The 23,241-nt window shown below is 40.3% G+C and overlaps 1 protein-coding gene across 1 annotated transcript; it reads right to left on the reverse strand.

Moving 5' to 3' along the window:
* Positions 1–10,931: 10,931 nt before the first annotated feature.
* On the reverse strand, positions 10,932–22,984 carry FLG2 (filaggrin 2). The gene is made up of 3 exons (XM_063626204.1): positions 19,245–22,984; positions 13,973–18,140; positions 10,932–13,747 (listed from the first exon to the last, which is right to left on the reverse strand). The coding sequence occupies exons 1-3, from the start codon at positions 19,380–19,382 to the stop codon at positions 10,932–10,934; spliced, it is 7,122 nt and encodes a 2,373-aa protein (XP_063482274.1). The 5' UTR covers positions 19,383–22,984.
* Positions 22,985–23,241: the final 257 nt, after the last annotated feature.

Here is a 23,241-nt window from a genome sequence, read left to right on the forward strand (position 1 = left end):
CCATCATTAAAAAATCAGGAAACAACAGGTGCTGGAGAGGATATGGAGAAATAGGAACACTTTTACACTGTTGGTGGGACTGTAAACTAGTTCAACCATTGTGGAAGTCAGTGTGGCGATTCCGCAGGGATCTAGAACTAGAAATACCATTTGACCCAGCCATCCCATTACTGGGTATATACCCAAAGGACTATAAATCATGCTGCTATAAAGACACATGCACACGTATGTTTATTGCGGCACTATTCACAATAGCAAAGAGTTGGAACCAACCCAAATGTCCAACAATGATAGACTGGATTAAGAAAATGTGGCACATATACACCATGGAATACTATGCAGCCATAAAAAATGATGAGTTCGTGTCCTTTGTAGGGACATGGATGAAACTGGAAAACATTATTCTCGGTAAACTATCGCAAGGACAAAAAACCAAACACCGCATGTTCTCACTCACAGGTGGGAATTGAACAATGAGAACTCATGGACACAGGAAGGAGAACATCACGCTCCGGGGACTGTTGTGGGGTGGGGGGAGGGGGGAGGGACAGCATTAGGAGATACACCTAATGCTAAATGACGAGTTAATGGGTGCAGGAAATCAACATGGCACATGGATACATATGTAACAAACCTGCACATTGTGCACATGTACCCTAAAACCCTAAAGTATAATAAAAAAAAAAAAAAGAAAAATTCCATTTGTATTAACAAAAATAAACCCACAAATAAACCTGATGAAAAAGGGAAATATTCTTATAGGAAAAAAAACTTACAAAAGGATATAAAAGAAAATCTGAATAAATTGTGAAATACAGCATGTTAAGATGACCAGTTGTCTGAGTCAGTTTGGAAAATGTATGGGGGTCTTTAAAAAAAAATGGAATTACAATATGAGCCATCAACTTCACTTCTGAGTGTATAGCCAAAGGAATTAAAATTGGTGTTGAAGAGATATCTGCATTCTCACTTAGACATACCACTTAAAAATGTACTCTAAATGTTAGGTGTTTTCTGTGTGTATATACGTCTATAAAAGTATCTTTAAGTTGTCTGGAAAGAATCAAGCTCTATTCCTCAGTGATTATTCCTGGGTAAAGAAAAGAAGTTATTGGATTTGGGATGAAGGTCAGAGGAGGCTATAGCATATATCTACAAATATTCTAATTTTTCAAAGGAAGAATATATTTCTGTATCATTTCATAATTAAAATCAATTTTTAAAATGTTTTTTATTTGCGGCATGTTTTTGTTGAAAGAATGCATGGTATGAACTAATGATGTGTTCAGTAATTTTTATGCATATAATTAATAGGAGAATAGTTTTGATGACAATTTTATATATTTACAGTAATATATTGGCTTATTTTACTAGCAGGCTTGCATGTCTGTTTGTTTGTATTTGGAGACTGGGTCTCACTCTGTTGCCCAAGCTGGAGTGCAGTGGCACAGTCATAGCTCACTGCAGCCTTCAACTTCTGGGCTCAAGTGATTCTCCCACCTCAGCCTCCCAAGTAGCTGGGACAACAGGTACAGTCCACCAAACCCAGCTAATTTTTTAATTTTTTTTGTGTGTATAGACAGGTTCTCACGTCATTGCCCAGACTGGTCTCAAACTCCTGCCCTCAAGGAATCCTCCTGCCATGGCCTCTGAGCCACCATACCTGGTGCATGTTTATGTAACGTGTCTATATTAAAAAATAAGAAAAAACATTGATAACACTTAAAAAGATGGGCTCTCATATTAAGTCCTCCTTTAACTTCCGCTACACCTACAGTAACCCATTTCCGTTTGGTTGTATTTCCAAAAGACAACATGAGATGGTAGGAAAAGCCCTGGTCTGGGTTATGGTATGCAGTGTTGTTCTGATTAAACAGTTGACATCTATTGGTTGTGTGACATTGGAATTCACTTTTTTCAAATGAAATATAAAGGGAATATCATGGGGTTCCTAGCCTGGCAATATCTATGAGTGTACTTTGAAAGGTCTGTAAAGTCCCCAAAATTATAAGGAAACATTTGTAAGTGGGTCTCCGCATTTTTTTGAGGGGAAGGGCATTTGGGAGAGGGATGCTCAAATAGTTCTGGAACAAGAAAACAACAAAAGGTTAAGAGCCATTGACCTGGATGATCTTGAGTGACCTTTCAGCTGTGAAATTCTGTTAAAAGTAATCCTTGAGGCTTGAGGCTTTTTGCCCTGTCCTATCTGTTTCTCTTTCCATTTATCAAACTCCTGAACACAAAACAAAAAACAGTTATCAAGTTTCATCAACTACAAAATATATATTTGATTACCAAAGTTAATATGATTATTAAATGGAATAATTCATGTAAAGCCCTTTACCACAGTCTGGCACAGAGTAAACAAACAACATAATTTTTTTAAAAAAGAGCAGTAGTGGAATTTATTGGCGTTACAACAGCAAGTTTAAATCCCTAAGCCAGTAGGCTAGGCCTATAATTTTTTTAGCTCGAGGGAGGAAGGTGATAAACTTTGAAATAGTCAATGATTAAGGCTGGAAAATTCTTTAAGTTCTGAGAAAACCAGTAGAAACTCTGCTTTGTCCAAAAGCTGGAAAATGATAGGCATTCAATCAATGTTAGTTTCTTCCAAAATTTGGCCTCATATTCCTCACTTTTTATCTTTTTTCTCACCTAGAGGGTCCAAGGCCTAGAATGTTGATTAAAGACCTTGCAAAAAATAATAGAGTTACGCTTTTTAAAGTTCTTACTAGAATTTTCTATAGCCGTGGTTCTCAATATGTAGTCTTGGGGTACACGTGAAGTAAAAAGTACTTTCATCATAATACTAAGATATTATTTGTCCTTTTAATTTTCATTCTCTTACAAGTATCCAGTAGAGTTTTCTAGATGTATGATGTCACAACAGCTGGAAGGCAGAACTAGGTACTATAATCCAGTTGTCTTCCATTAAGCTAGACATCAATGAGATTTTCAAAAGTGTAAAACAATGCCACTCTTCTCATTATTTGTTTTCTAAAAATAGTTACATTTTAATAAAAATATGATATGTTAATATGTAATGGACTTGTTAAATGAATAAATATTTTAAAAACTTCTCAGTTTTAGTTTCTAATATGGAAAATATTGATAGACATAATCCCCATAAACAAAAGCTCTTCATGTTTGTCAGTAATTTTTAAGAGCAAAAAGGGGACTTGAGGCAGAAATCCTCAAGAATCACTTCTGCTGATTCTACTGAGAATTACTTCTCTGTAGAAATAATTGTTCATTAAATGGATAAAAAATACGGAGAAAACTATGGTTTACCTTCATCCTGGACATTGTCATCATGCTCAATTTCTTGTTTTTATGAATAACTTTTAACTTTTTTCTCTAAGTGAAATGGACTTTTTTGCAATCATGTTTTTTTAGCTAGAAGCCTGACAAGAGCCAAATTCATAATAGAAAACGGATCCTATATGCCGGAAATGCTGACCAAAGCTTGGAGATCTGCCACACAAAATAATTCCATTTGGGAGTTTTTCATAAAAATGCTTGGATCTCCATCCCAGTTAGATCTTCTTTTTCTGTACTCTCTGATCGTGTTAACACTTTGCCTCCTTCCAGAAGAATAACCTAAGCTTAAGTCTCGCTCTATTGTATGACGTTGATGACATATTTCTTCTTGATCTGACCTCTCTATGTTTGCCTGAATGACCTTGCTTTCCCAGTTCCCTGGAGCAGGAATTATTCTTTGTCTATCTGGATCATGTTCTTTTGCTCCAAAGTCTCTCTGTCTATACTTTGTGTGAGTGTAAACATATGCGTTCGTTTATATTTTACTTTAGTGACTTTTTAAATTTGAAAGAATGAATGCTCCTTAATTATAAAATAGTCAAGCAATACAGAAAATTGTAATAGAAGACAGCAACAAATCATCATGAATTCCATCATATAGAAATAATCAATGTTAACTTCTGGAAAACATTATTTCAAATTTCTTTGTATGCAGCTGGATGGAGAGTTAGACGAAATTTATTTAACACAATGGAATCATACCATTTATGCAATTTTAAACAAAAAGTTAACAATTTTCCATAGTATCTTAATTTTTATTCATATTTAACTTGCTACAAAAGATTCCAAAGAAACTTATCTTTATTTTCATTTTACAGTCTTCCCATGCCTATTACTCCAACATCATTTCTTGCTATGCTTCCACATACAACCTATGTCTTAGCTATGCCGGATTATTTTCAGGTTCCCTGAGCTCACTATGGTCTTTCTTACTTAAGACTTTACGTACACTTAACAAATGCCTGGAGTAGTTAGTCTCCTCAGGTAAACCTGAATAACTCCTGACCATCTCTGGAGACCCACTGCAAATTCTCCTCTTTCCATGAGATTTCTCTGAATCCTTTCTTTACCTTTAATCAGGGTTAGTTGATCACTTTACTGAAAATGGAGGATCACCCTCTGGTTCCAGATTACTTAGATGTGTTTCTGGCTTCACCAACTTTTTCTAGAATTAAAAAGAATTGGCAAATTGTCAGTTCTTAATTAGAACATAGAAATGAAGGGTGGGAGAGGAAGTTTCGCATGCTGATCATACTGTGGCAAGTACTATAATTGACATGATCAATAATAGTTCCTTGATTATGTCTTATTTGATCATGTCTATTATAGTACTTGCCACAGTATTCATATCTGTTGTTTTCTCATATGTTGGTCTCCTTGATGAACATATAAAGAAAGGAACAGGGACAAGGTCTTCTATTTCTAATTTCAGTATCAAGTACATTATCTGTCATTTAAGTTGTTATTAACTTCCCTCCAATGAATACATGAGTGAACGAGTGACCCTAATGTTGCATTGACAACACCCACATTATCTGGATCATCTGGATTCTGTCATTAAAATAATCATAGAGAGATTGCTAATCAGCCTAGCCCACATTCTTGGATTATATATTGCAGGAGAGCTGTAGAAATATGAATGTTTGGTCACACATAGGTGGAGCTCAACCATCTATTCTTTCAGCCCTGACAAAACTAGTCAGGAAAGGTATTAGGAAGAATGGGGCAAGTATTGTAAAGAAAAGAGCAGTAGGAACTGGCAGTAGGAACTAGTAATGTTGCTGGAAAATGAAGCCTATTGGGTATTCCCTTAATCTGCAAATATTCAAATCTAGAGCCTATGTGGTACACTTTGGGAGACAACATAACCCTTGTCCAGCCTCTGAAATTGCACCAAATGGAAACAATTGCAGGCTCTAATACATTTTTTAATGCTACCTGAAAAAAATTAGTTTGGATGAGACATGATTTTATTTGTTTACTGGTTGATTGGTTTTTAAGACGTTCAGCTAGACTAGCAAGGCAACAAACAACATCAGAGCTGACAAAATGTCATCTTGAGAATTTAAGGAAGAAGCAGGGTTGAACTACTGTCCTATTAAAGTCCTCTTGACAAAAGATAAAGATTGATACTACTGAGTGAGGTATGGAGAATATTTTAACATTTAAAAATTTTAAAAATATATTTAAAATCTATTATGTATCTATTAGTCTATCTGTCATCTATCTATCTCTATCACCTATCATCGATCTACCTATCTAGTCTATTGATTCTAACAGAGGAAGTATAAAGTGATTTTTAGAGGAAAGAAAGTGAGGGAAAGTAACATTTGATGTGTATTCTCTGAGTGTTAGGATTTTTTTTTTGACCTCCATGACCCTCAATTTTGTCTGTAAGGTATGGTTAATTTTTTACTTACAAGGTTGTTTTAGAGCAAGTGTCTTAAACACAGTGAGTAGGCATTCGGTAAATTTTAATTTTCTTTTTTTAATCCAGAGTGGAATAAATAACACAAATATTGAATATTTTGTACCAACTTTTAGAAAGCAGCAACCAGTAGATGGATACAGATTTTTTTGTTTGTTGTTGTTTCTTAATCAGCCTCAGAGGAATCTTGAAGTAATGACTTTAAGCCAGGGATAATCTGTCTGTACTTGTATGTAAGTTCTTGAGTTCCTTAGATCTTGTTCTTGTAGCCAAAGCAGATCACCCTATTTGTGAATTTCAGGGTCTCTCTATATTTCTTCTTCTCTAATAGCCTCAGTATAGGAAACTGCCTCTCCCACCCTTCATTTCTATGTTCTAATTAAAAACGGGTAACCTGCCAATTCTTAAAACTTTAATTCTAGAGAAAGTGGTAAAGCCAGAAACACATCTAAGTGATTTGGAACCAGAGGCTGTTCCTCCATTTCATCCTTTTCCTAATTACTGCACTTTATTTGTAGAAAGTAAGACGACGTAAGATTTTTATTAATGTACATTGTGGGGAAATGAAAAAATAATATGAGACAACTTAACATATCTAAACAATCTTTAGAAAATGATCACGTTTTTCCTTGCAAATTTCATACTTCTTTGTGTTAGATGGCTTTATAATGCAAAAAATATACTTGTGAACTTCTACTGGTAATTCTATGCACTTTTAAGGAGAGCTTCACTCACTTTCACTTACCATGTTTTCCAAAGATTCAGTAAGATGTTGCTTAAAACCAGTTTCAAAGCCTGAGTTAGTGGCCTTTTAATTGTGTCAAATCATTATTAGAGAGGAAGCTTCTCTCTGTTTGCTGGCTTGATTAATTTCCAACCACATCCAGAATTGCCTCAATCTTTACTTTTTTAAAATTTTCTATTTTGTCTTGCTCATTTCCCCACAGTTTACATACTCACCTTTGATTGTGTTAGAGTGCTCCACAAAGGTTGCACTGAGCATGTAGAATTAGAAAGTCTTCTCTGGTTATCAAGGACTCTTGGAACACAGGGACTGTGTATTACACTCTAACAGAACAGCCAGTGCGTGCAGTGTGTCTGGTACAAACTGACCTTCAATTTCCCTCATCCAAAGGTCATCTTTATCTAGAAAGTTTGCAAGAAGAGGGATTTTATCTTTCTTTCCTCCCATTTTGACCACCCAGAGTTCCTCTTCAGTGCCATGTACTCTCCATGACAGTCTCAGCCATGGTTTGACATCACTGGGTATTTCTTGGCACAGAAATGCTTTACCTATAGGTTGCTAGCACACAGATGGTAGTAGAGGGGAAATCTCTAACTGTATGTACCTATGACACTTCTCTTTCTAGCATCTAAGAAATTCCACTGTTCACAGAGGTTTCACATGGGGGCACCCCAGTTTTGAACTTTTTCTTTGTAGACCATACCTGATGTCTCATTTTTATCTTTCCTTTTATCTTAGAAGGGAGATGTGTAACTCTCTTTGAGTTATTTAATACTTCTGGTGTAATTTATAAGGAACAATTGCCCCCTATTTGATTAGAACATATTATTGAGAGTTTTAGCAATGTGGAATATATTATATTTAAATTTCAAATGGGTGTGGTCAAGGGATTATGGGGGTCATTTAGGTACATAACCTATATATTTATATATACACATATACATATTTACACACACATACAATAAAGGCACATTAACGTTTATTCAGGATACCAGTGAAACTTTAGACATTTGTAAACGTATACTTAGCGAATAAAGCCTTTCTTTCTTGTAAATGCTTTAGACAGTGATTAGATTGAGGGAAAGATCAGATGTTGAGTTTTACCTTCTTTGGACTCATCATTAGTATCTGAGTGTTTTACTGCCATCTAGCGGTAGAACATGGAATTACAGATGTATGGAATGAGTGCAGACGCCCTGACACAATAGAGAGAGCTTTGGCTTGAGAATCAGAAACCTATACCTTGGTCATAGCAGCACTTCCAATTAGCAAGTTAATCTCTTCTATTGTAAATAAAGTAAATCCATAGATTTACTTTACTGCCATCTAGCTGTGCAGAGGGAGGATAAAAATCTATGGATTTCTCCTTTTATTATAGGTAGAGGCTTACTTTATCTATAATAGAAAGAGATTAAATATCAAATTTAAATTTCCAATTGTTCTTTGATAGTTAGTATTTATATTCATGGTGATTGATAGATTGGTATGAATTGGTTACTATTTAGAGTTAACTCCTATATACACAGTAATTTTGCTGAGTATCATTAATAGCATAACAGTAGCTTTTTCACTAGCAAACTAACAGACTAATGTTATGTTGATTACATAGCATGACTTAAAATTCATAAAGTACAAGTCCTTCTTAATATTAAAATTTAAAAATTAGATTAGATAGATATATTCTGAGTCTAATCAGAAGAATGAGACTGTTTTTTTTTTGTTGTTGTTTTTTCATGTAACTTCTGCTTCTAATAGGGACTTGTGATTTTGAACACTCACTGATGAATTTCAGTTTAGTTTGAATTACAAAAGTGCAGGTGGAGGGAAAGTAGCTTGATTTTTGAGTGAAAAGAGGATAAATTTGGATAGCACCAAATTTAATGGAGAGAATTATCACTTTTAATTAAATACGGTGTGCTTGGTTTTTTTATTTTAACTTGCAAATTAAGGAAGTAATCTTTAAAGTTCTTACTAGTTCTGACATTCTGGACATTTTATTTGGATTTTATAGTAGTAAACTTTCTACTGAGGATAGTGCATTTTGTACATAATTCTTCTACTCATCATTACTTCTCTCACTATTCATAATAAATTCATGTATTTTCTCCTTATAGGCAGGAAAATATATTTTTAATTGTTTTTCTGCTACTGGAAACCTCAGGACCCAATTAGCTTCTATTGATAGTGATTCTTCCATTAATATCTTTGACAGAGAAAATCCATGGTGTATAACTCTTATTTCCAGAGCTTGGGTTGTCTTAGAAAGTAGCTACTTGGGATTATGTTTGATAATAATTGCTGTGATGATCATGATTAACCAGAACATCTGAGGTCAACTCATCAGTACAAAGCCTTTATGTAAATGCTTTACAGAAGCATTGGACAGCGATTAGATTGAGGAAAAGATCAGATATGGTTGAGTTTTGTCTTCTTTGGAGTCCTTATTATTAGTACCTGAGTGCTTCACTGTCATCTAGCTGTGTGGAGGTGGAAGAAAACTGCAGCTCATCCCATGGCAGGAAACTATGTGTTTGTGGAGATGAAAGAGAAGAGAAACTATAACCTGATGAAATGTTTATTGCCAATTTTTATGAAGTACAATTTTCTGGATCCTATATCCAGAAGGCCATGACAATAAATTTAAATATAATTGTACAGAGTTCCAGTAGTGACACAAAAAGATGCAAATATTCTGAATATTCATGTGGGAAACTACTACAACATTCTTTGTTCAGGATGGGATGTGTTATAATGTTTCTAGAGACATTTTGGCTCCTAAACCACATCATTTAGCTCCTTGGATAGGTTTGTCAATAATTAATTAAAACAAAATCTGGAAAATCCAAATTTTGAAACTCGGAAATTTTTTTAAAACCTAATTTTATTCCCAACCACACAAATCTCACTTTATTATATAGTTCTGAATATAGCCCCAAATGATGTTTATTTTTTTCTTCCATTCACTATTTTCTTTCTTTCTTTTTTTTTTTTCAAAGTGGAGTCTTGCTCAGTCACCCAGGTTGGAGTGCAGTGGTGCGATCTCGGCTCACTGCAACCTCTGCCTCCCAGGTTCAAGCAATTCTCCTGCCTCAGCCTCCTGAGTAGCTAGGATTACAGGTGCCCACCACTGCACCCAGCTAATTTTTGTATTTTTAGTAGAGACGGGGTTTCACCATGTTGGCCAGGCTGGTCTCGAACTCCTGATCTCGTGATCCACCCATCTTGGCCTCCCAAAGTGCTGGGATTACAGGCGTGAGCCACCGTGCCCGGCCCTATTCACTATTTTCTAACCAAGGAGTTCAATGAATGTGGAGCCTTTCATAAACACCTGGCACCAAACAAAAGTAATATCATACAGAAATATAGTTAAAATGAAAGCACAGACATATACCCCTACTACCAAAAGAGGAGATCATGTTAAATACCTTAATTTCATGTATGTGTCTCATTTCTTCTCTGGGTTAGTTCTTATCTTGGGCTAGCTTGTGTTGGTTTCTTATTCAAAGTAATAACTCCTTTGTTCTTGGACATATTCATAGAGTGGGGTGTTGCTATCTAAGCAGAAGGAACCAGAGCCTGTTCTTTCCTTTGTATGGTAACCACTGGCCTCAGAGCCTCTTGTCTGTTTTTTGCCCACATCCTCACTGTATATTCTGATACCTCCTGACAGACTTGATTCTGACTCTTGCCTTTGTCTCCCCCACTGCATGTGGTTGTACTGCTTGATGAATATCTATACCTATACTCTTCAATTCCTGCAGGGTCTTGGCTGTCAAGAAAGTGACTGAAAATGTATCTTTGACTTTTGCTGTCATTTGACTACTCGTAACTGTCATTTGATTGGCCATGGCTGTATACTTGTCTTTCATTTGTGCTGAATCCGGACTGACCCTAGGCATCTCTTGACGGCCCATGACTTAATACCTATCTGGCAAAACCTGTGCTGGATCTTACCTGCCCATGAAAAGTTGTATCTCCGAAATGTTGCTGGCTAGATCCATGTATAGCTATTGTATTGAACTCTAACTTCCCATGCCTAGATCCTAATTGCTCATGAGTGTCTTTCTCCCAGTCTTCTGAATGCTTTTTATTATCAGTGTGGGATTCTTGTTTTCTGATTGAACTAGATTTTGAATGGCCATGAACTGATATGGATTGTCCATGGCCAAATCCAAGGTGGTCATTTGACTGGCTATGTGTACATCCTTTCCTTCTGGCTGTGTTACATCCAGGTTGAACATAGGTGTTTGACTGTTTATGAGTTACTACAGAATGTCCATGACTAGATTCCTGACTTCTTATTATAATAGGTTGAGACTGATACTGAGAATCAACTGAATGTTCATAACTTATCATTGACTGTTCATGATTTAAACCGTGTCTTCCTGTTCTTTTAGTTGCTTTGGATACTATAAGGTCAGAACTAGAAAATAACTGTCAATGTCTAGACAGTTGCTTGTTTGCAGTGCTATCTATTGACCATGAAAGGTGAGAATTACTGATGCTTTTTCTGCTGCCAGCAGAAGGCCCATACCCAGTGTGCCCATAGTCATATTCTGCAGGTCCATAGCTGCCATGTTTCCAAACCTGACTTGATCCATGCCTTTGCCTTTCACTACTATGTGACTGAAAATGACTTGTTCTACTAGATCTGGAACCTGTCTGTGTGGATTGTCCATAATCAGAATGGCCATATCTAATGGTATCTCCTGTCTGTCCATGAGTAGTTTCCAGTCTCCCATGAACTGTGGATCCTGGCTGTCTTTGTTGAGATCCAGCTTGGCCATGAATGTGTCCTGAATGTGTGTGTGAGCCCCATGAGTGCACTTCACTGTCACTGGACTCACTGTGGCCAGATCCCCTTCTTCCAGTTGTCCTGGACCCTCTCTGTGTGGATTGTCCATGACCATAGTGGGCATGTCTAGTGGTATCTCCTGTCTGTCCATGAGTAGTTCCCTGTCTCCCATGACCTGAGGATCCTGACTCTCCATGTCGAGATCCGGCTTGGCTGTGAATGTGTCCTGAATGCGTGGGTGAGGCCTCTGAGTGCACTTTACTATCACTGGACTCGCTGTGACTAGATCTCTGTCTTCCAGTTGTCCTGGAACCTGTCTGTGTGGACTGTCCATGACCAGACTGGCCATGTCTAGTGGTATCTCCTGTCTGTCCATGTATAGTTCCCTGTCTCCCATGAATGGCAGATCCTGACTCTCCATGTTGAGATCTGGCTTGGCCGTGAGTGTGTCCTGAATGTGTATATGAGACCCCTGAATGCACTTCACTGTCACTGGACTCACTGTGGCCAGATCCCCTTCTTCCAGCTGTCCTTGACCCTCTCTGTGTAGACTGTCCATGACCAGAGTGAGCATGTCTAGTGGTATCTCCTGTCTGTCCATGAGTAGTTCCATATCTCTCATGAACTGAGGATCCTGACTCTCCACGTTGGGATCCGGCTTGGCCATGAGTGTGTCCTGAATGTGTGTGTGAGACCCCTGAGTGCCCTTCGCTGTCACTGTACTCACTGTGGCCAGACACCCTTCTTCCAGTTGTCCTGGACCCTCTCTGTGTGGCTTGTCCATGACCAGAGTGGGCATGTCCAGTGGTATCTGCTCTCTTTCCATGAGTAGTTTGGTGTCTCTCGTGAACTGTGGATTCTGACTCTCCATGTTGAGATCCAGCTTGGCCGTGAATGTGTTCTTGTGAGTGTGGTCTGCGTGAGCCCCCTGAGTGCACTTCACTGTCACTGGACTCACTGTGCCTAGATCTCTGTCTTCCTGTTGTCCTGGACCCTGTCTGTGTGGCTTGTCCATGACCAGAGTGGCCATGTTCAGTGGTATCTCCTGTCTGTCCATGAGTGGTGTGGTGTTTCTCATGAACTGTGGATTCTGACTCTCCATGTTGAGATCCGGGTTGGCTGTGTGTGTGTCCTGAATGTGTGCGTGAGACCCCTGAGTGTACTTCACTGTCACTGTACTCATTGTGGCCAGATGCCCTTCTTCCAGTTGTCCTGGACCCTCTATGTGTGGACTGTCCATGACCATAGTGGGCATGTCTAGTGATATCTCCTGTCGGTCCATGTATAGTTCCCTGTCTCCCATGAACTGAGGATCCTGACTCTCCATGTTGAGATCCGGCTTGGCTGTGAGTGTGTCCTGAATGTGTGTGTGAGACTCCTGAGTACACTTCACTGTCACTGGACTCACTGTGGCCTGATCCCCTTCTTCCAGTTGTCCTAGACCCTCTCTGTGTGGACTGTCCATGACCAGAGTGGCCATGTCTAGTGGTGTCTGCTGTTTGTCCATGAGTAGTTCCGTGTCTCTCATGAACTGAGGATCCTGACTCTGGATAGTGAGATCCAGCTTGACTGTGAGTGTGTCCTGAATGTGTATGTGAGACCCCTGAGTGCCCTTCACTGTCACTGTACTCACTGTGGCCAGATCCCCTTCTTCCAGTTGTCCTGGACCCTGTCTGTGTGGTTTGTCCATGACTAGGGTGGCCATGTTCAGTGGTATCTCCTGTCTGTCCATGAGTAGTTTGGTGTCTCTCGTGAACTGTAGATTCTGACTCTCCATGTTGAGATCTGGCTTGGCCGTGTGTGTGTCCTGAATGTGTGTGTGAGCCCCCTGAGTGCACTTCACTGTCACTGGACTCACTGTGGCCAGATCTCCTTCTTCCAGTTGTACTGGATCCTGACTGCGTGGACTGTCCATGACCAGACTGAGAATGTCCACTGGTATCTCCTGTCTGTCCATGAGTAGTTCTGTGTCTCTCGTCAACTATGGATTCTGACTCTCCATGTTGAGATCCAGCTTGGCTGTGAGTGTGTTCTCGTGAGTGTGGTCTTTGTGAGAACCCTGAGTGCCCTTCACTGTCACTGTACTCACTGTGGCCAGATGCCTTTCTTCCAGTTGTCCTGGACCCTGTCTGTGTGGACTGTCCGTGACCAGAGTGGGCATGTCTAGTGGTATCTCCTGTCTGTCCATGTATAGTTCCATGTCCCTCATGAACTATAGATTCTGACTCTCCATGTTGAGATCCGGCTTGGCCGTGAGTGTGTCCTGAATGTGTATGTGAGACTACTGAGTACCCTTCACTGTCACTGTACTCACTGTGGCCAGATCCCCTTCTTCCGGTAGTCCTGGACCCTGTCTGTGTGGTTAATCCATGATGATAGTGGGCATGTCTAGTGGTATCTCCTGTCTGTCCATGAGTAGTTCCATGTCTCTCATGAACTATGGATTCTGACTGTCCATGTTGAGATCCAGCTTGACCGTAAGTGTGTCCTGTATGTGTGTGTGAGACCCCTGAGTGCACTTCACTGTCACTGGACTCACTGTGGCTAGATCTCTGTCTTCCAGTTGTCCTGGACCCTCTCTGTGTGGACTGTCCATGACCAGAGTGGGAATGTCCAGCGGTATCTCCTGTCTGTCCATGAGTAGTTCCGTGTCTCTCATGAACTGTGATTTCTGGCTCTCCATGTTGAGATCCGGCTTGGCCGTAAGTGTGTTCTTGTGAGTGTGGTCTGTGTGAGCCCCCTGAGTGCACTTCACTGTCAGTGGACTCACTGTGGCTAGTTCTCTGTCTTCCAGTTGTCCTGGACCCTGTCTGTGTGGTTTGTTCATGACCAGAGTGGGAATGTCTAGTGGTATCTCCTGTCTGTCCATAAGTAGTTTCATGTCTCTCATGAACTGTGGATTCTGACTCTCCATGTTGAGATCCAGCTTGGCTGTGAGTTTGTTCTTGTGAGTGTGGTCTATGTGAGACCCCTGAGTGCACTTCACTGTCAGTGGCATCACTGTGGCTAAATCTCTGTCTTCCAGATGTTCTGGACCCTGTCTGTGTGGACTGTCCATGACCAGAATGGCCATGTCTAGTGGTATCTCCTCTCTGTCCATGAGTAGTTCCTTGTCTTCTGCGAACTGTGGATCCTGACTTTGGGTAGTGAGATCCAGCTTGTGTATGAATGTGTTCTGAATGTCTGTGTGAGACCCTTGAATGCACTTCACTGTCACTGTTCTCACTTTGGCTAGATCTTCGTCTTCTAGTTACCCTGGACCCTGTCTGTGTGGACTGTCCTTGACCAGACTGGCTATGTCTAGTGGTATTTATTGTCTGACCATGAGTAGTTTCCTGTCTCCCATGAACTGTGGATGCTGACTCTACTTGTTGAGATTCACCTGGGCCCAAGCCAGTTGATTGACCTGAGCCTGAACCATATTGGCCAAATCCAGTGGGCTGACCTGAGTCAGATATATGTTGTCCAGAACTAGAGAACTTGTCTGAGCCAGACACATGCTGTCCAAAACCTGTGGTTGGACCTGAGCCAGACTCATGTTGGCCACAGCCAGATGATTGACTGGAGCCAGTACTATGTTGGCCATAGCTAGACTGACCTGATCTGTACTCATGCTGTGCAAAGCCAGAGGATTTTCCTGTGCCTGACCCATGTTGTCCAAAGCCAGAAGACTGACCTGAGCCTGATCCATATTGGCCAAAGCCAGAGGACTGACCTGAGCCTGACCTGTGTTGTCCAAAGCCAGATGTCTGTCCTGAATTTGACCCATGTTGACCATAGCCAGATGATTGACTTGAGCTAGAACCATGTTGGCCATAGCTAGACTGACGTGATCTAGACTCATGTTGTCCAAAACCAGAGGAGTGTTCTGAACCAGTCCCATGTTGTCCAAAGCCAGAGGACTGACCTGAGCCTGATCCATGTTGTCCAAAGCCAGAGTATTGACCTGAGCTTGACCCGTGTTGTCCAAAGCCAGTTGTCTGTCCTGAACTAGACCCATGTTGACCATAGCCAGATGACTGACTTGAGCCAGAACCATGTTGGCCATAACTAGACTGACTTGATCTAGACTCATGCTGTCCAAAGCCAGAGGATTGTCCTGAGCCTGACTCATGTTGTCCAAAGCCAGAGGACTGACCTGAGCCTGATCTATGTTGGCCAAAGGCAGAGGATTGACCTGAGCCTGACCTGTGTTGTCCAAATCCAAAAGTCTGTCCTGAACTAGACCCATGTTGACCATAGCCAGATGACTGACTTGAGCCAGAACCATGTTGGCCATAGCTAGACTGATGTGATCTAGACTCACGTTGTCCAAAACCAGAGTATTGTCCTGAGCCAGACTCATGTTGTCCAAAGCCAGATGTCTGTCTAGACCCATGTTGGCCATAGCCAGATGACTGACTTGAGCCAGAACTGTGTTGGCCATAGCTAGATTGACCTGATCTAGACTCATATTGTCCAAAGCCAGAGTATTGACCTGAGCTTGACCTGTGTTGTCCAAAGCCAGATGTCTGTCCCGAACTTGACCCCTGTTGACCATAGCCAGATGATTGACTTGAGCCAGAACCATGTTGGCCATAGCTGGACTGATGTGATCTAAACTCATGTTGTCCAAAGCCAGAGGATTGTCCTGAGCCTGACCCATGTTGTCCAAAGCCAGATGTCTGTCTAGACCCATGTTGGCCATAGCCAGATGACTGACTTGAGCCAGAACTGTGTTGGCCATAGCTAGACTGACCTGATCTAGACTCATGTTGTCCAAAACCAGAGGATTGTCCTGAGCCAGACCCATGTTGTCCAAAGCCAGAGGACTGACTTGAACCTGACCCATGTTGGCCGAAGCTGGAAGACTGACCTGAGCTTAACTCGTGTTGTCCAAATCCAGATGTCTGTCCTGAACTTGACCCATGTTGACCACAGCCAGATGATTGACTTGAGCCAAAACCATGTTGGCCATAGCTAGAATGACCTGATCTAGAATCATGTTGTCCAAAACCAGAGGATTGTCCTGAGCCAGACCCATGTTGTCCAAAGCCAGCAGACTGACCTGAGCCTGATCCATACTGGCCAAAGCCAGTGGATTGACTTGAGCCTGACCCATGTTGTCCAAAGCCAGATGTCTGTCTAGACCCATGTTGGCCATAGCCAGATGACTGACTTGAGCCAGAACTGTGTTGGCCATAGCTAGACTGACGTGATCTAGACTCATGTTGTCCAAAACCAGAGGATTGTCCTGAGACAGACCCATGTTGTCCAAAGCCAGAGGACTGACCTGAGCCTGATCCATATTGGCCAAAGCCAGTGGATTGACCTGAGCCCGACCCATGTTGTCCAAAGCCAGATGTCTCTCTAGACCCATATTGGCCATAGCCAGATGATTGACTTGAGCCAGAACCATGTTGGCCATAGCTAGACTGACGTGATCTAGACTCATGTTGTCCAAAACGAGAGGATTGTCCTGCGACAGGCCCATGCTGCCCAAAACCAGAGGACTGACCTGAGCCTGACCCACATTGTCCAAAGCCAGAGGACTGACCTGAGCCAGACCCGTGTTGTCCAAAGCCAGATGTCTTACCTGAGCTAGACCCATGCTGGTCATAGCCCAAGGATTGACTTGATGTAGACTCATGCTGGCCACAAGTTTGACCTGAGCCAGATACATGTTGTTCGAACCCAGAGGACTGACTCAAGCCTGTTCCATGTTGTTCAAAGCTAGTAGACTGACCTGAACCAGACCCATGTTGACCACATTTGGAAAATTCATTTGAACTAGAAGAGTTTGAAAAGCGGCCACAGGAACCATATTCATGTTGACCACTACTACAAGACTGGCTACCTCCAGACCCATATTGTTCACAACAAGAGGACTGACTTGAGCCTGTTCTCCATTGTCCTCCACAGTTCTGTGGTTGACAATTTTCTCTAGCTCCATATCCTCTCTGACTATAGGACTGACTACAGGAGTTAGACTCAGGTTGACCACATCCAGAGGGCTGGCCTCCTGAGACACAGCCATGGCCTTGTCCTCCATTAATTCCTGACTGACAGCCTGACTGAATATAGCTAAATTGATTTCCTTGCCCTCCAAATCTATGTGACTGACAAGAACTTGAAACATTTTGTGGCCTTCCACACCCACTTGAATTGCTATAACCACATGCATGACTTCGCCTCCCACTATCTCCTGAACAGCTAGACCCAAGCTTTTGTCCTCTAATTTTTGACTGAGTAGAGTTTGATTCATGCCCACTAGTCTCCAATCCACATGACAGACCACCATGAACTTTCCTTTCCCAACTCTTTGATCCAGATCCAGATTCATACTCTTCCCCAGATTCCCTAGAAGGGCTAATGTGTGACTTGTTTATTCTTTCTCTCAGTTCTCCAGAGCTGGAACCATGTCTCTCTTTGCCACTACTCCATGAGTGACCAGAGCTGGACCTGTGGTATCTTTTCTGAGCTCTCTCTTGGTTCCCAGAGCTGGATAAATTACCTTGTCTTCCTAGCCTCCTGGAGTTGGACCCATGTCTACGTTTCACAGTTCCCCTTGAGTGCCCAGAACTATATCCATGCTCCTCTCCCTCACTCCAACATGAATGTCTGTAACCTGATTTATGTCCTGGTGTATCCTCTTCATCCTCTTCTGTTTCACTTTCTTCTTCTTGGTGTCGGTGACCATGCCTATGCTTCTTTGACCCTGAAGCTTTGCAGTATTCTTTGCTGAGGACCTTGTTGCAGGCCATAGTCAGCTTGAATATCATCAAAAGAAACTCAGTAAAGTCCAATCTTCTGTCATGATCTCGATCCAGCATATGCATGATGACATCCACTGTGTCTGGATCATCTGGGTTCTGTATATGAGTGACACACCAAGGGAGACCTGGTCAGCCTAACCTGCGTACTCAACCAACACATTCAAATAGCGCTGTGAAATTATGGATGTTTGACATGATGTAGTTTTAGTCCAATAAAGGATTACTTTAGGTTAATAGAACCCAGTAAATGTTAAGGGTTAATAGAAAATAAAGACTACTGGGATTCTCAGAAGAAGACATTTCAAGGATTTAAGCTAAAGGATTAAGTGCTTAAGTAAGGCCTACAGGAAGGAGTAGAATAAACTAAGTGCAGTAACTGGTATTTCTAAGTTTTACATAAATTGTAACTGTTACATGTTAATATATTCCATGTTGGAATTTATCATCTATTATTTTGAAGTTAATAACTGAGTCTTTTTTTTTTTTTTTTTTTTTTTTTGTTGAGACGGAGTCTTGCTCTGTAGCCCAGGCTGGAGTACAGTGGCGCGATCTCTGCTCACTGCAAGCTCCGCCTCCCAGGTTCACGCCATTCTCCTGCCTTAGCCTCCCGAATAGCTGGGACTACAGGGGCGTGCAACCACGCCCGGCTAATTTTTTGTATTTTTAGTAGAGACGAGGTTTCACCATATTAGCCAGGATGGTCTTGATCTCCTGACCTTGTGATCCACCCACCTCGGCCTCCCAAAGTGCTGGGATTACAGGCATGAGCCACCGCGCCTGGCTGAGTCCTTTTTAAGCAGATGGAATAAAGTGCTGGTATTTTATTTTTGATTCTTAATCATGGCTATTTTGTCAACTCCCCAGGTAGATGATTTCCCTTTCTATACTTTTTTTTCCATTTGATAGGATAAATGTGTCCTAGCCTAAATTTATTTTCTGCTTTTTCTAAGGAAAAGCCTGGGTATATGAGAAAGTCTGAGAGTCTATAAGGTAGGAGTGCACAAGTGGAAAAGTGAGGACGAAACATTCACTTTCTTTAAAATATATGCTGGTTTAACAGACTTTCTAGCACCCCCAAAATACTGCTCATAGAGTTTGCTTAGAGTTCACTAGGGCTGTGCACTTTTTAGCTGATCTGGGTCATACAACAGAGCATGTGCAGAACTCCAGCAGCCTTCAGTTCTGGCACATGGCTCTCACCTTCAGAATTGGATGAAACTCTTTCTCCAGAAGTTCCTTTAGTTCATCCTTGCTCAGTGTGCCGCACTCCCCATCTTCCTTGGTGTATTTGTAGAAAACATCAATTACGGTGACAACACTTCTCAAGAGGTCGGTCATCTTTTTGCAAGTTTAAGTGAACCTGGACACAGAAAAACAAAGAACCCTATTATTCATATTCTCCCCTTTTAACTTATCAGCAATTTTCATTTTAATAATAACCAGCATGTTTTTTTAAACTCTTGTTTATTTTAAATCTCAAAACGTAAGAATGGGCCAGGGATGATACAACGCTGTTGAATACAATGAAAATTAACTTTGTTAACTTTGAGTTACTTTTCTATGATCAAGTAAGTCTTGGCATGTTACTGGTTCAACTGAGAATAGACCTCAGGTCTCTATATTGCCTGTCATGGGTAAGTATAGTCTCTACATAGTATCTCTACACTTTGAGTGTGTTGGCATTCTGGGTGTTGTTCTAAGGCTTCCAAAGTTTCCAGAACCAGCCAGATACCATTGCCTCAATCTCTCTTAGTTTCACTGCTTTTCTTGAGTCAAAAGTGACAGACCTTCCACCATGCACATCTGTTTATTCTCTGGGCACCAGAAACTAAACTGGACCCTTAGGCCTTCAGCAAATTAAAAATGGGCAAAGGGGCTCAAAAAAGCTTGGTGTTTCATAGGCATCAGACAGTAGAGCTCAGTAGAGCTTAGGAACTCTCTTAATGTCAAGCACTTGCCCAAACACCGTTCTCTTTAATTAATCAAGAAGAAGAGCTCAGCAATGCAGGCAGCAGTTTAACTACTGGATAATTAGATCTTGGAGCTCTGGGAAACAACACTGAAAAAGGAAGGGACTCTGCAACAGACCCAGCTGCCTGCCAGTTTGAGCTGGACAGCCCAGAAAAGAGGGCATGGAAAAAGACTGGGAACAGACTATGGAATGTGTAGAGGAAGGCCTAGAGGAAGGTGAACTTTTACTTGCATTATTCTTCTCCATAAAAATGAACTTATTACAAAAAGGCCCCAGAATAAACTAAACTAACCAAACAAATAAGCAAAAAAAAAAAAAAAAAAAAAAAAAAGAAAAGAAAAGAAAATGAAAGAAACAAAAAAGAAAAGAAAGGCAAAATATACATGAACTCTGCCTTAGCTTATATCCCTAGACTCTACTATGGACAACACCAAATATTCATAAATGTAGCTGGATGAATTTTCTCTCACCTGGTTCCCCAAAGGAACAAGTAGGATAAAGCCTGATGCAGCTTGCAGGGTGAAGATGGATTGGGATAATGACCCTTATATAGCTTATAGTGATTATAGTGAATGAGGTGATTCATTTTCCATCAAACCTAACTCCACCTCTACATATTTACCTTCCTCCTTCACATTGTTATCTACAGGTGATTGCAGAAAGGCTAGTACCAGCCCCACCTTCCAGTATGAAGACATGGTTGCAAGATACCTTTTTTCAGGGTCATATACATGTGAAAAGCACAGACTTTGTTTTAGAGGACTCATGTTGTACATTTCTTTTATCTAGTACCCACAGAAAGTAGCAGAGTGTAAGATACTTGGAAGGTGCACAATAAATGCTTATTTAATTGAAAATGAACCTGAGCCACTAGGTTCACGTAATTCATGTCTTTTTTGTAATAATAAAAAGTGACATTTATTGAGAATTTACTATGTGCTAAATACTTTAAACAAACCATCTCAATCTTTAAAAAATCTGCACTTTTAATTATGGGTACATAGTTGTATATAATTGTTGGGTACATGTGATGTTTTGATATGAGCATAGCATGTGTAATGATCAAATTAGAGTAACTGGGGTATCCAGCACCTCAAGCATTTCTTTGTAGTAGGAACATTCTAATTCTACTATTTTAGTTATTTAAAAATATAGAATAAATAGTTAACTATAGTTACTATATTATGTTACCAAATACTAGATCTTATCACCTCATTTAATCTTCACAACCTTCATATGAGATATGTATTTATTATCCCATTTTACAGACAGGTTCTGGAAGCATAAGGGTCTTCTCCAAGGTCATAGCTACTAGGCAGAGAAACCAGAATTTGAACCTGTATCTACCTTATTGCAATTGCTCTTTACCATGATACTAGCTTACCTCTGTGTATTTATCATATATAACTATCATGCAAAAATTATGCACCATTTTAGGAGTGTAAGGCCCACTCAAGCACAAATAATATAAAAAAGTAACATACAGAGTGCTGTTAGGAAGAGAGGAAACATTCTCTGACCTTGTGAAGGCTCATTTCTAGGTCAGAAAAGTGTAATTGGCTATATATAAAAATAACGTTTTCAGATGTGTTCAGGGTGAATTTAGAGTGGGCTTTCTTCCAGCACTCTGCTATCCACTGGTAGTCTGGCATGTTTAGGGCCTGAACCCTTGGGAAAATGTTCACTTATGTACAGAAAGTATATCAAATATACTTGAGGGTAACAAAAAAAATCAGAGAGCTGTAAGTCTTAAGCATAGAGAGTCAATTCTGCTGTACTTCGCTACCAGGTGATAATGGTGATGATGATGAGGAGGACAGCAGCTACCATTAAGTGCTAAGTGCTTACTATCTTCTATACATGGTAGGTTTACATGCTTATCTATTTATTCCTCAAAATAATCCCATTTTATAGATAAGGTAATAAAAGCATAGAGTAATGTAAACATTTGTTACAAATCGCAGCTAGTTAGTAGCAGCACTAGAACAGATACCCATGCTATCCGATGCTAAAGCCTAGCACTTAACCATATATATTCTACATATATAGAGTCAATAGACTCCTATCTGGGCATTCTTTTGGGCCAGTCATCATATCTTATTCATTCCACCATCTAGGCGGCACCTAGAGCTTGGTAAACACTAAGAATGAGTGTCTGTTCACAAAATGTTAATGAATAGGCCCTTGAAATATGTCAATTGCTCTCATAGCCAAGGAATCCTAGACCAAAACAACCACACAGAAAGTTATGTTTGCTGTTGGATACTATGGTCATTTTCAATCATATGCATCTTTTGGAATTGCATTTTTGTTAAGATGACTGCTGTGTCAGAAAGACTTTCAGGCCCCAGACTCCACACTGAGACAGAATTTTAAAGCATTTTTGCACTGTCACTCCAGCATTATAGGTGAGAACTCTGAAACTACTCCATAGTTCAGAACTCCAATATTCAGTCTTTTGTATTCTTTGCATTTAAGTCTCTCTTCCTCTTCTTACTTGCTTAGCATAATGGATTAAATTATAGTCAGAAAGACCTAAGTTCTAATCTCAGTTTTGCCTCTTACTGCGTTTCCTGTACAATTATCTAATCTTCTCAGCCTCAGTCTCCCAAATTATAGAATGGGAACAATAACACATACCTAACAGGTGGCAATTACTTAACATATGAAATTGCTTAGTACCTGCCTGGCATATAATACATTCTTAGTACACTATATAATTACTGCAAACTTATTTTGATAAATATTTCATACAATCTATCACAGCATTTTACACAAAGAAAGTACTTGATAATGTTTGATAAAAATGAGTTAGAAACCACTTACTAGTGGCTTTTCAATGTAGAAATACTACGTCTCTGTCAAAAGCATTGTCTAGAAGGTAAGTCATGGTTCTGAAAATAAACCACCTTTTTTGGGATATAATTCACATATCATAAATGACAACTTTTTAATCTGTTTTCTGTTTGCCCCCAGAATACTGTGCTGGCAGTGAGCTGCACTTTTTTTCCCTAATTGGGAAATGGGTTAAAGTATACAGTTCAGTGTGTGTGTGTGTGTGTGTGTGTGTGTGTGTACAGAGTATGTGCAATTGAGTTAATGTTCTTATGATGTCTAGGTCCTTAAGTGAGTTTCCTCACTTCTCAATGCCTTAGTTTTCTCTCTGTAATAATCATAGGTGTTATTAGTGTCAGGGTCCAAGTGGACAGATAGCAGGTCATTTCA

The sequence above is a fragment of the Symphalangus syndactylus genome, chromosome 12 (genome assembly GCF_028878055.3).
Source record: "Symphalangus syndactylus isolate Jambi chromosome 12, NHGRI_mSymSyn1-v2.1_pri, whole genome shotgun sequence".
NCBI classification, from domain to species: Eukaryota; Metazoa; Chordata; class Mammalia; order Primates; family Hylobatidae; genus Symphalangus; species Symphalangus syndactylus.